Source organism: Labrus bergylta, chromosome 20, assembly GCF_963930695.1.
Source record: "Labrus bergylta chromosome 20, fLabBer1.1, whole genome shotgun sequence".
NCBI lineage: Eukaryota > Metazoa > Chordata > Actinopteri > Labriformes > Labridae > Labrus > Labrus bergylta.
The window spans coordinates 6,872,876-6,887,095 of NC_089214.1; the positions used below are offsets into that span (position 1 = coordinate 6,872,876).

Genomic DNA, 14,220 nt, shown 5'->3' on the forward strand with positions numbered 1-14,220 from the left:
CTCCCCATAAAGGTTTTTTTCACGTACACTCACGAAAATTGGTACACATATTGTCGGGACGGACTAAAAATCCTCTTGCGGCATTTCAAAACACTCGACAGGAAGTCCACAAATTAAAGTTGAATTTCACGATAAAGGTCCAAAATCGCTCAAAATCGCTGATTTCAGCCTTCCTATTTGAACGCACTTGCCCGAGGGCGCTCATCCGATCCGCACAAACTCAGTGTCAGTGCGTTCTAGACAGGTTCAGCATATGTCGTTGTGCTCCGCATGTTATTTCGTCAAAGGGCGTGGCCGCGGCGTACGTTTTAAGTTTTTTGAGCGTTTTGGCAAGTTGCCAAAAAAGTAAATGCTTATATCTCTGCCATAACTAAGAATTCTGACTTTATTCTCAGAATTCTGACTTTATTCTCAGAATTCTGACTTCAAACTAAGAATTCTGACTTTAAACTAAGAATTCTGACTTTATTCTCGGGATTCTGACTTTAAACTAAGAATTCTGACTTCAAACTAAGAATTCTGACTTTATTCTCGGGATTCTGACTTTAAACTAAGAATTCTGACTTTAAACTAAGAATTCTGACTTTAAACTCGGAATTCTGACTTTATTCTCAGAATTCTGACTTTAAACTAAGAATTCTGACTTTAAACTCGGAATTCTGACTTTAAACTAAGAATTCTGACTTTATTCTCAGAATTCTGACTTTAAACTAAGAATTCTGACTTTAAACTCGGAATTCTGACTTTAAACTAAGAATTCTGACTTTAAACTAAGAATTCTGACTTTAAACTAAGAATTCTGAGAATAAAGTCAGAATTCTATTTTTTTATGTGTGGCCCTAATCCTCTTCCGTATGAATGTGAGTAAATAGGTAAATATTAACCATAGATATTAACCGAAAACGATCTTTTTTTTTTTTTGCGTAAAGATGAGTACTTCCGGCTCAGATTGTGGGTTTTCCGGGTTACGGTGCAGATTTGTCAAATAGCCCGTGCATGGCATGGTTGACAGGGTAGCTAACGTCTCAGTCAGTCAGGTATCCAGGGTGGACATTTTTTTTTTTTTTTTTTATATATTTAATCAGCCTGTAACTGAAGTCTATCCGTCAGATTGAGACGCATCTCTTGACTGTTTGAATCGGTTGTTCTCATCCTCGGGAGGACAGCTTTCTCGACAATTCGGCTAACAAGTTAAAAACGTTGTTCTTTTGAAAATGGCGGATCTACCACCGGAGAAGAGTCTGGACGATTTCTTCGCCAAGCGGGATAAAAAGAAGAAGAAAGAGAAAGGAAAGGGCAAAGAGTCTACCGCCGGGCCCACGTCTGCGATGGTGAAAAAGACGAAGAGGGAGAAGGAAAAATCGTCGAAAAACGAGAATCAGGACGCGCAGATCGAAAAGGTAACGGATTGCTCTCCGGTAACTTTTTTTTTTTTTTTTTTTTTTCTTTTTTTTTTAAACCTCAGCGACATCGGTGTTAAATGTGTACCCTCCCATCACAATCTGCTTCCTCTTTAAATAAAAAAATAATCCGCACTGCTGTCAGTCTTACAAAAAAAACAAAAAAAAACGAGATTTTGACACGCAGGGAGAAAACGCCGGTTGCTAAGCAGCTAGCGTAGCATATGGCACACATTTTTTATGGCATACCAAAATCAGCATAACACCCCCTTTTTTTTTTGGGCTTACGTGGCAACCGGTGGTTTACGTTCTGCGTCGATGTTATGAGTAATTTGCAAATGTTTGAGGACCAGATGGTGTCTAACATTGTGACAGCGGCCTTGTGTCTTTATGGGGGGAGGCTGTCATTCACGTCTTTGAATCGTGGCTGTCCAACTAGGCCGGGGCCGCCATTAGTCCCAAGTCTCTACGGGGCGGACTGCCTTTCAGCTCGAATAGACTCAAGAGTGTGTCAAAGTTTAAAATATCCGCCATAGAGTCGAATAATCTGTCAATCTGTGTGGAAATGAAGACCCAAAATTATTTGGGCTTTTGAGTCAATTTAGTAAAATACCTGTCAGAATTTTTTTTTTTTTTTTTTTTTTTTTTTTTTAATTAAAGAGCCTCCTCAAAATTTTACATTAATATATATATATTTTTTTCCATAGACTGTTTTAGAAAGTATAAAATGCATTTTTTGTGCTCTGTATTAATGTCTACTTCTGGAAAGGAGGACGAGGAATGGAAAGAGTTTGAGCAGAAAGAAGTCGACTACAGCGGGCTCCGGCTTCAAGCTTTACAGATAAGGTGAGAATGAAAATTCTACAATTCACTTAGCAGACGCTTTTCTCCAAAGCGATGTACATCAGAGAGTTAGTACAACACAAGGATCTAGAACATTGTCAGTAAGAGCAAACGATCAGCTTTGAGTCTGATTGGACACACAGGTGCTGACAGGAAGTGACCAGAGGCAAAGCACAACATTGAGGGCAGTTCTTGAGAGCTCTAATCAGTATAGAAACCATCTTACAAGTCGTCGTTATCAAACAAAAACCATCGTCACAACCATCATCATCATCAATGATATGGAGACCATCATCATTAAGTTAGTAGGTATTCATGAAAGAGCTGGGTCTTTAGCTTTTTCTTAAAGGTGCAGAATGAAATGTGTATTTGGTTGTTGGGACTCATTGTCAGAGGATTTAGGCCATTCTGATTAGTCTCCTAGCTTCCAACTCCTGGAGAATATAATTAAAACCTGGCTTCTGAAATATACCATGGCCTTCATGGAGCTCAAAAGAACCTTTCTTGGGGTGCCGGATAACTCATCGGTTATGTTGCGTGCCCCATGTACTGAGGCCAGATGCTGTGGTCCTCATCGCAGCGGCCATGGGTTCCAATCTGACCTCGGCCCTTGGCTGCATTTCCTCCCCCGCTCACTCCTCCCAACATTTCCTGTCTCTCTTCAGCTGTATATATATATATTATAATATAGAAGAAATGGCCCAAAAATATAATTTGGAACAGTATGTTTCTTAAGTCCAATTATCAACCCACAATAAATTAATTTACCGTACATCACCATTTTCCATTTTGTTGATTCACTATACAAACACTCACGATACTTAAAATACAGGCCAGATAAAGATAAACTGTCATTTAAACATAACTGAATTCAACATTTCTGTGTCTTCAAATATACTGTTATTTATTCTCTTCATCTGTGGAATGTATACAATCATCTTGCAGTGACGAGAAAGAGGAAGAGGAGTACGAGAAGGAGGAGGTTGGTGAGGACGGAGAGATCATTCTGGTGAGCGGAGACAAATTTTCTGGCCCCTGGAACAAGTCTGGTGCTGCTCCAGCTCCAGCTGCTGCACCTGTGGGTGAGTAAACCAACAGGGACACTTATTTGTTCTTTACAGACGGGCATTGCGTACTAGCTTTGGCTATGAATGCTGTGGGGCGTCGGTGGACATGCAACATCCTTGTCCTTGTATACAAGTAAACATTCAACACAATTTATTTTGGTTTTGTCAAATAAAACGTGCAAATCTTCTTTCTAAGAAGACGAGATGAATATAACCCTTATATATTTTATTATTTATTAAGCTCTTTTTTTTTTTTTTAAATGGTGCAGTGGTTAGTGCTGTTGCCTCTCAGTCCCCGTCTGACAGGAGCCTCTCTGTGTGGAGTTTGCATGTTCTCCCCGTGCATGTGTGGGTTCTCTCTGGGTGCTCCGGCTTCCTCCCACAGTCCAAAGACATGCTCGTTAGGTTAAGTGGTGACCATAAAAATTGCCCGTAGGTGTGAATGTTGTGCAGCCCTGTGATCAACTGGCGAACAGTCCAGGGTGTAACCCCGCCTCTCACCCAATGACAGCTGGGATCAGCTCCAGCCACCCGGGACCCCTAACGGGAAAAGCTATAAAGATAATGGATAGATGAATTAAAACAGGGCTGCACATCATATCGGGGAAAAAAGACTGACATTGCGAAAAATGTGCTTTCTGAGATTTAAATTGTGTTATTTGAAAAAAGGAAATTATATCATATAAATGCAATATGTGTTTTTTCTTTTTGTAAGTGCATCAATTAAAGTTTTCATCATGCCTACTACTTTTTATTATTTGAGTCACTAATTAAATTTCTGTATTTAAGTCAGAAAACCATCATACCTTTAACACACTGGATCCAGCTGTCTGACAGCGGCTCTGACACCCACCGAAAAATACAAAATGTGAAGTGCGAACAGGAGGAGCAGCATGTTTTTGACTATACTTGAGGGTTACTTAAATGTCCATAGAACTATTTTGCATGCGCACATCCCAACTACTGTGGTCAAATCCATAAGTTAGCCCTGCATTGAATGGTTGTTTTCCCATTGTGCTCCTGGTTTTGCAAATAAATAAATGTTACTCTCTGTGTCTTGAAGCAGTTCTCCTACTTTTATAATTTCTATGATAAAACTGTGAATTATTTTCAGATTTTCTCCTAACTGTTATCATTTCTATACTAACAGAGGAAGAAGAGGTGCCTGAGTCGAAGCCCTCTGGAGTATATCGCCCTCCAGGAGCTCGGCTGACCACCACCAAACGCACGCACACCCAGGGGCCTCCTGAGATCTACAGTGACGCACAGTTCCCCTCTCTACTTGCCACAGCCAAGCATGTGGAGACACGCAAGTAAGCAGTGAGAGTAATTTGTAGGCCGCGGCACATTCAGGAGGTTTGATGTCTTGACTGAAGCGATGTGTCTTTGCTTCAGGGACAGAGAAATGGAGAAGACCTTTGAGGTGGTGAAACACAGGACCCGTGGCAGAGAGGAGACCGGTGGTGCTTCTATGCAGCAGTTGCAGCTCGACAACCAGTATGCCATCCTCGGGGATAAGTAGAGCCGCTCCCCTCCGTCCCCCGGCCCCTTCAGCACGCTCCAGCCCAGCCCCATGAAGGAAGCTGAATCCAGACTGCAGTCCTGCCACCATCACCACTCTGGTTACTCACACACACACACACAGCCACTATTCCATTAACACACACAGTGACACACACACACAAACATCCCCTTTAATAAATCGGTGACACTCTACATGCATTTGGTCGGCAAAACGGAAGGACTGCATCTGAAGGGGCTGTCGAAAGAGGGGATAATTGAAAAGGAATTAGTTACAAACACCCAAACGTACAACACTGCAGCAGCAACAGAAGGCGACGTAGTCCTCCTTTGTGGATTGTACTCAGAGCAGCAGTTGCGTGGCGCAACTTTTCTCCGGACTTCAACTTGCTTTGATTAAGCCACAGAGGATCGAAGATAACTTTAGGCAAGATGATTTTACAAACTTCTGTGAAAATATCTATTTTTTGCAAGATCGTTATAACCCAATCGCACGTGGTATCTTGGGGTGGTTTGAGTTGCGGTTGGGGCTTGTGGGAGTGGGGTTGCTACCTCAGCGGTATAGCTGGTGGTGATGATGTGGACTAAGCTTTTTTTTTTTTTTTTTTTTTTAATGTGGGTGGTGGTGGTAGAAGGGGCAAACACAAACCCTTCTCTCCTCACACACACACACACACACACACACACACACACACACACACACATACACATAGAAGCTGGCCACCCGGCTCTTTTGATTTAGAAACTTGAAGCTTTGTTCCTTCCCCTTCATGTTGATGACACTCTGCGAAGATCCAAGGACAAGAAGTGACAGGTTGTGGTCCTCATTTAGAATTTCTATATAAAGTGGCCTTACTGATAGAAGGAGACTGCTTTGTCATCTGAAGAGAACTTTGCTCACAGGACGCCGCGTGACTCTGGATCTTACCGCTTTGTGACAAAAACCTGTATACAAACAAAAAATCCTTTTGATCCAGGAATGTAGTGCTGTTGTAGTTTGCCTGATGATTACAACTACTAACTTTTTTCATATCCACTGTTTGATTTAACTGCCCTTACATTTTGTTTGATCTTATCCCATAAAAAAGGAGAAATTAAAGCTTGTTTCTAATCAGAAAACCTTCTTTAGGTAACATTGATGTCAATGTGGTTTGACACCAATGATCACAGATGTTACATTATTGAAAAAGGAAAGGAAACCACTTTGGAATCATATTAGGTGAGGTTGTTTTGGCCACATAAAGTTCACTCCCCAGTTTTAACTTTTTTATCTATTCTTTGCCTCAACAGTAAACGTGCTGTCAGCCCTGTGTACAGCAGGTAGCTCGTGCAGAACTTCATCTCCAGAGAGTCGCAGCGATTACTTGTCTGTTAAAAACAAACCGTCACCAAAACCAACAGAGTACTTAAAAAAATAAGTGGGCTGCACAGTTAGATTCAAATCGGTTTTTACTACAAGCATAGTTGTGACAAGAGAGATGATGAACTGGATTTATGTTCTGTGTGTCTGTGCTTTCCATCAAAGATGTCGGAGAGGGTCGATCCCCGCTGGCACACTTGTGGAAGTAGATAATATTTGTAATGAAAAGAGAAGAGCCTAACACAAAAAAATAAAAAATAAAGTGATCCTTGTGAATGAAGTGTTGTCTGAATCTGTAGATGTGGAAAATTGATATCTGAGATTTCAACTTCTGTTTACCTGCGCTCCCTCACATAATCACTCTCGTAATCCCCAATGTGTCTCATGTTGTCGAGGTAGGTGTTGACTTTGACAAATTGTTGATACATTTGCAATTGCTGCTCTTATTTCTTGGAAAAAGTATGCTTTTCAAATGACCTCCTACTAAGCAAATTAACAAATAAAAAAAGTTTTCTCAAACAACAGACTTGAAATGTTTATTTGAATGAGGCAGTAACACCAGCAGAAACATTAAAAGGTTATCTCTGTCGACGTCTGTTGAGCCGTTTGCTGTCCGACCTCTAGCTTTGGTCTCCCTGCGCAAAGAGGAAGAGTGATTAAGTATATCGCTTAAAAGCTGAATCAAATATTTTGAACTATGAATCATTTTATTTTCTCATTTAATTTATTGCTTTCATTTATAAAAAGATATATATATTTTCCAAGTTATTTTCATCACGTTTAATGCTGTTTCACAAAGTATCATAAGCTGTTGTAGCTTTAAATAACTTACCGCTTTCACGTCTCCATCAGCTGATTCAGGTCCAAAACCATGGCTATTATTAAAAGGATTCCAAATATCTGGAGCCTGGAGGAAAAGTTGAAATCATCTCTTTAAATCGGTTATACTGTCACAAATTCTAAGTAAATATTTTATTATCCATCGATTTTAGCTCATCTGCATTAAATCCTCCAGCCACCAGATGGCGCTGCTGTGGCTTAGAGTGTGTTCCAGTGACCGGCAACTTAACGGAAATTGATATAAATTGACCATACAATGTGTATTAAAGAAAGTTCAGAGGCTATGACTACTTCTAAACACTAAAAAGCACATATTTTGGAGCTAAAGTTTGAGGGTCAGCATCAAAGCAAGATGCCGTTTACTCTGGAGCTGATATTGGTTCTAGCAAGCCAGCAACTGCTCCAGTTAGCCTACATTTAACTGGTCCTTTAAGTTGTTTTCTCTTCCTCATAGTGTACAGTAGGCACTTATTCAGGCGAACATGTCATTAAAAACAGACTTAACCATTTTAGAAGTACAGTACAACCACCTTTAGTCTTTACTTAACTGTCTAATGGTGAAAACAGACGTCTAGTCTAATTTTACAAACTTCCTGCAATTTCTCACAAGCAAAATTCATTCAGAAATCAACGTGCTGGATTCAATCATGCTACTTGGATATCCTGGTTCTTTACTCAGTGATCTAACAACCATTATACAGTATCAGCCTAAACTTCCACCAATCATTTTCTCCTGCTGCTGCTGCTTGTTTCACATACCCAGGCAGATGTTTGTGTCTGCTGTGCAACCGGGGGTTTGTCTCCTTTAAGCGCCTGAAACAGAAACATTTCACTTTAGGCCACAGAATACAGCCATTAAAATAATGATTATTTTATTTTATTTCTATCACAAGTCGTTTACATTTCAGGAAATCTTTGAAAGTCCAACAGTCATACTTCACTGTCTTACCGAGGCAGCGAGGATGAATCCCACCAGACACAGTACTGTGAGCCCTCTCATCTTCAACATGAATAACCTCCAATCTACTAATATACGTGTTATAAAGTGTCAGTGTCGGGAGGTGGAGTCTGCTACTCCCCTTTACCGTAAAAAGTCTGCTGTTTTAGTTTAATATCAAAGTCCAACATAATAGGTTTGTTTGCATTTACGAAAGTCTGTCAACACACAAAGTCTACTTACTAACTGATCCCCATTCTCAACTGATACCACACTAAAAGACATTACTCATTAAATAATGAAACTGTTTCCCCTGTACACAAAACCAAAAGTTTAAGTGTAACTAAAACCTATATCTAATTCAAAATTCAACTTAACTTTATTTATATAGCACTTTAGACACAACACAGTTGATCCAAAGTGCTGAACATCGCATATAGAAAAAAACAAAGAATTAGAAAGTAACAGACAAGAACAACAGCAATAAAAATGGAAGAACAGGTAACAATTATGTACAGCACAAAACCTACAGAGCTATGGATCCTTGAGTGTGGCGGGTTATTGAAAATTTAAGGCAAATGAGTAGAAATAAGATTTGAGGTGAGTCTAAAACTATAGACTGTAAATAATTATGGGACCATCTGTTCCTTCAGGAGGCTCTGGAGGATCAGCGGCAGCAGCCGCCATGTTGGAAATCCTGTCCCTGTCAACCTAACGACAGGCTGAAGGCTGGAGCTGAGGCGAGATTTAAGCCTCTTGACAAACCGTTACATCGCACCCACCATTCAATCATGTCAGCTACACGCATGGATTATGGATAACACATTGTTTTCAAAATCAAAACGTAGCCTGTTTTTAAAAAATTCAAACCCCATACAAGGGGGATAATCAGACATATTTTGTTTTTTTGTACCAGGCTGTAAACATTTTAATTTATGCTGTAAAATTGGCTTCTTTGCCTGTTCTGTGTATGTGACTTTAGTTGCCATGCTGAAACCACAATTGCAGCAATAATTGCAACAATATAAATGACGGATCAACAGCAATCAAAGCAGTAGGAAGATTCAACCCTTATCCTGATTGTTGCACATTTCTAGGCCTGACTGATGTGGGATTTGTGCGGCCGATACCGTTATTGATATTAGGAAGAGAAAAAATCTGATACCGATATATTTGCCAATTTCTTTCTTAGATCTACTGTATGTTCGATCTGTAGAGATAGATAGATATAGAAATACACGTGTTCAGTGTTGATCCCTCAAATGCAGTTATCCAACAGTTGTGGAAAAGATATACAGTATTACAAAGACAAGATTAAATGTAACTGTTGTAATGTAATGTTTACTGTCAGTCAACTTAAATGTAACTGCGTATGAATGTGCATCACTGCTTGACACTCTGGAGAGTGATAATGCTTCTTGAAATCCTTAAAGGAAGAATATGCTATTTTAATATATCCAATATTTAAATATAATATATTTAAATAAATATTTATATTTTTAAAATATTCAATTAAGCAGTGAGTACAGTATGCTATTCTTCTTTTCTCGAGTCCCTCAATTAAACAACTTTTATACACGAGGGGAGGAGCTGGCCGGCCGTCCCAACGATGTAAACAAAGTGAAGTTACGGTTCGGAAAACTCTGAAAACATCACAGACAGTGGGACTCGGGTGTTACACTCATTGTAGACAGTCATGACTCACAGAGTTATTTTCAGAGGATATACTTGATTTCTATTATATTTAAGTGTGAAAAATCACATATTAAGCCTTTAAATCACACTCTGCTGGTGACAGCTAGAAAGAGAACTGCTAGTGTAATACAATGAAACTCAAATGAAATGCTATTTGACTGGTGAAAAAATCTTGTAATATCGACACATAGCTGTAATAAAATTATCTGATACCAATAGTCACTTGATATGAAAATATCAGACGAAAATATCGGACGAGATATCGGATGATATATATTCATCAGTCGGGCTCTACGTGTTTCATTAGGAATTAGGTTGTGTCTATCCTTTGCTGTACATTGTCTTTAATCATTTGTCTCTCTTAATACTAAGTTCATCGTATTTGTAGATCATTTCCAGTGTCTCCAACAACATGTGTTTACGTCACAAACTTTGTGATTGAGAATCGAGATTAGCTTCATCTCAGATTAGATGGCATTTGACATGCAACATCAAACGAGAGATGTAATAATAAATCATGATGATGATATTTATGTGATTGGTTGTCCTTTTATTTCGAAACATGTTCTTACCTTGGACTGCTCTGGATCAGCAGGTGGTGGTGGGAACCCTCGAGTGTTCGTTATTGGTTTCCAGCTCCCTGCCAACTGAAGAATAAAAACAACAAGACGTTGTGAGCATGATATATGATATATTCATAGTTCATAGTTCTTTCAAAAAATGCTCCGTCTCATATGAGGCTTTTATTCCTCACCTCTTCTCAGAGAACTGACATATAAATTGACTGTAAAGGTAAACGTGCCTACCGGGTCAACTTCATCTTTTTCTTTGCTTTTCTCTGGAGTCTGAAATAACAGGTACAACAGGTTAATAAGGAAATATAAACTTTATAATCCTCCTTCTCAACCAGTTTAAATCATTCGCAGTGCTCCCCAAAACATTGTCTGTGAAGTTTCTTGTTTTGAATTCATTCTGATCCTGTATTTTATCATGCCTATAAATTCCTCTATTTCAGCCCTGCTCAGAACAGGCTGTTTCTGTGTCTGTAGCTTTAAATGTAAAAGATGCTGTGTCAGACCACGCCCCCTTTCTGGAAGGGCTTCGGGTGGCTTGGTCTTTCTTGCACCATGCCCTGTTTTAGGGTGAGAAGGCAGACTCAGAGGGCAGAACAAACACCTAGCTGTGGGAGTGTCACCCACCAGGGGGAGGGGTTACTGCCCTTTGTGATGTCATGAAGGGAAAATCTCCAAACGGCCTGTTTATGCACCAGTTTTCTGAAAATTTGAGCAGGCAAAAGACAGAGATGAAGGAATGTTCTTATAATTGGGGGATTTGTAGACAGACTATGGACAGGTGTGTTAGTGTTTGAAAAACATGCTGAAGTGTATTTTGCATAATATGTGACCTTTAATATTTATATTTCATGGTATTTAAATGACAACACTCAATCAAGTGACTTTGGTCTTCCAATAACATTTAACTTTTCCATTCAAAAAATCATGTAGTATAATTTACAACCTTTACAAGCCTTTATATCATTTTCCTTTATTACCTGTAACATTTATAACAAATGAAAGAATTTAACTGGACTGTAGGTCTTACACACTAGGTTCACACTTTATTATACATGATCTGTGGTATAAAATATATCTAAAATATGTGATTTGTCTATAGGACATGTTTGTCTTTCACTGTCTTACAAATAAAATAATTATAATCGCTGGTTTGTTTCCTGATTTTTATTGTTGTTGTTGCTGTTACCAAAATAAGTAATTCTACAATAATACATTTTTAGCACAGTAAATGAAGAGCCAATGAATGCTCGCCTTGGGTTAAACGGGAACTTTACACCCACACACATACACACCCCTAACCAGACAAACCAGAAACACTGTAAATGTAACCAGTGTCACTTTTTCAGTTTCTTGACACTTTCAAATCCTACCTTCATCCCAACAGCCCGGATTTTTATACAGTCCCTCTAATTAAAGATAATACACGTTAGCTATGTTAAAACTAATAGACACAGTGCCAAACCGGAAGATCTCATAGAAGACACTGAAGCTGAGGTTTTTTCTAAAGAAATCAAAAGTTCTGAAGCAGGCTTTATTAGCCTACCTAAAAAACACTCAACATGGGGAAAAGCTAAATCCCTCACCTGTGTCGAGTTGGTTGTTGAGTTGGTGAATCCAGTTGTTTCGTTAGCAGAGCTGGTTGTTTCGCTTCCAAACCCGTCTTTATTGCCCAGTGGTGTCTTGTTCCTGGTTGGCAACTGAAAACAGATTTTGGATGATTGAACTTTAGTCAAAATAAATAAAAAGACTCAGTAGCCATATCGAAATTTACATGTAGAATAATAAATGGTAAACAGACTTGAGCTTGGTTCGCACTTTTCAAGTCTTCTGACTACTCGAAACACTTTACACTGCAGGTCACACCTCAACGTTTAAACACTGATTACAGAGGTTGCAATGTTAGAGTCCATCATTATTAACTTCTCCTTACACATATTTAACTGCCACCAACGAAGCAGTGGGACTTAAGTCAAATCAAATCAACTTTATTTATATAGCACTTTAAACACAACATTGATTGATCCAAAGTGCTGAACATTGCAGAAACAAAGCATTAAAAAGTAACAGACAAGAATAACAACAATAACAACCTTAAGTGTCTCGCCCAAGGAAACATCAGACATGTGGCTGCAGGAGCTGGGGACCGAACCCCTCCATAGATATAATTTAATAATATCAATGCATGCGTCATGGATCACTAACAATGTTGCTAGCCTCCTAGCTAACATTCGCATCCACAGCTTCAGAATCAGAATCAGAATCAGATTTATTGGCCAGGTATGCTTACACACACAAGGCATTTAACTTTGGTGAACTGTGCTCTCATATGTACAGGTACAACATTAAATATCAACAATAAACATAATAAGAAAAGACTAATATTTAATATCTAATGACTAAATATGAAACAGTGCAGTGGTGAATAATGCAAAAGTATGCTGAAGTAACATTATAAAAAGGAAAATGCAGTGAAGTGGCAGATGGGTCAATTAACATGTCAATTCTAGTATTTACATCAATAAGTGTGCGTAAATTGCGCTTGGCTCCAATCTTCATTTGGAGCTGACTGAAGTAAGTTTGTTGGGGTCAAATACCTTAGCCTCCTCTTCTTTTCTGCCATACTTACTTTTGTGCAGTGATTTGGTCCGCCCTCACACAATCGGAAAAACGTGTATTTCAGCGGTAATAAGAAATTAGTATTTAGATTTTTTTTAAATGGTATTATCATGTGTTGTTTTTTAAATCTAGGAAGGACCATGTTCTTGCTAGCCTTCATGGGCCCCTCTTGAGTTGGGCCCTAGAAAGCTCTCCCCTTGTTCCCCCCTTATGGGCAGCCCTGCTATATTGAAATTAACTTCTCTCAATTCTCTGTCAGTCTTAAGTTGAAAGAAGCCATACTTTCATACTATTCTGGAAAAAACAAGTGACCATTTCTATTTTTTTTTTACTTAAAAATACTAATGGAACATGTTTCTCACACAGAGTCTATGAGCTGTTTTTGAGCTGTTTGTGTTTGAAGTGACATTCATTTTGAAAAGGTCCCGTGATGCCATTTGACGGCTGAAACTGAATCCTGAAAAGATCTGATCTAAAAGGGTTAGTGAGGACATTGACTCTGGATTTCAAATACAACAGCCCCACAATCAATAAATTAACCCATTTAAAAGAAAACGAAGTACATGCTGTCAGCCTGTATTGTTAACACAACTAAAGTTATGGTCTTAGTAGTTAATGTTTTATTGTTTTTAACATCATATTAGATGCGTAAATATGTGGAAAATCACAAGTCTTACCTCACTTGCCAATGCTGCAAAAGGTAATCCCACAAAACAAAGTAGTATGAGCCCCCTCATCTTCAACATGCATATGCCTCTAATTTGCAGGAACACCAGCTTTATAGAGTCCATGTCGGTGGGTGGAGTCTTGGACACTATTGTGGAGCCTCAATACTGTAATTATGGATATTTTTTTTTACATCATTATTATGGGGGGGCCTTATCCAGAGTTTAAACAGACAGTATCATGCTTTTGCAAACTCGTGTCAATGAGTGCATGCCAACGTGTTCCTCCCCTGAATGGTTGGACTTCAAGGACACACATAATCCATTTTGCTGAGTGACACGAGATGTAAATGTAACTTCTGTGTTCAGAAAAAAACCCTCAACAAGACATATAATCGCTACAGCCTGCTATACATGGAAGTTATATTAATTACAAAGTCTGTATATTTTAAGAACATTTTAATTGTAGCCTGCTTTTTCTTCGATTTTGATTTATTTTCAGGTTTTCCTTTATAAATCATACTGTTTTAACACAAATAAAAGATATAAGGCATCTGTTAAAAACAGGGCAATGCTTGAGGCTGGCTGCAGGAAAACCGGAAGTGCCATAAGCCCACAGCCCCAAAAAAAACCTGTTTTTACAATAGAAATGAACATGTTTACAACCTGGTTAAAACAACGAAATAGATCTGATTAGTTAA

The 14,220-nt window shown here is 38.8% G+C and overlaps 1 protein-coding gene across 2 annotated transcripts; it reads left to right on the forward strand.

The window, feature by feature from the left end:
• Window positions 1-980: 980 nt before the first annotated feature.
• Window positions 981-6,467, forward strand: cdv3 (carnitine deficiency-associated gene expressed in ventricle 3). Of its 2 annotated transcripts, none has more exons than XM_020633674.3 (5): window positions 981-1,400; window positions 2,170-2,246; window positions 3,189-3,325; window positions 4,461-4,623; window positions 4,706-6,467. In XM_020633674.3, the coding sequence occupies exons 1-5, from the start codon at window positions 1,215-1,217 to the stop codon at window positions 4,830-4,832; spliced, it is 690 nt and encodes a 229-aa protein (XP_020489330.1). In that variant the 5' UTR covers window positions 981-1,214; the 3' UTR covers window positions 4,833-6,467. The 2 variants fall into 2 exon arrangements, with proteins under 2 accessions (XP_020489330.1, XP_020489331.1); XM_020633675.3 differs by having other exon boundaries at window positions 2,173-2,246.
• Window positions 6,468-14,220: the final 7,753 nt, after the last annotated feature.

Coding starts and splice junctions, on each gene's coding strand:
- cdv3 (XM_020633674.3), top strand. CDS start 1,215: ATGGCGGATCTACCACCGGAGAAGAGTCTGGACGATTTCTTCGCCAAG. Junction 1,401..2,169: donor AGGACGCGCAGATCGAAAAG/GTAACGGATTGC, acceptor ACTTCTGGAAAG/GAGGACGAGGAATGGAAAGA. Junction 4,624..4,705: donor AAGCATGTGGAGACACGCAA/GTAAGCAGTGAG, acceptor TCTTTGCTTCAG/GGACAGAGAAATGGAGAAGA.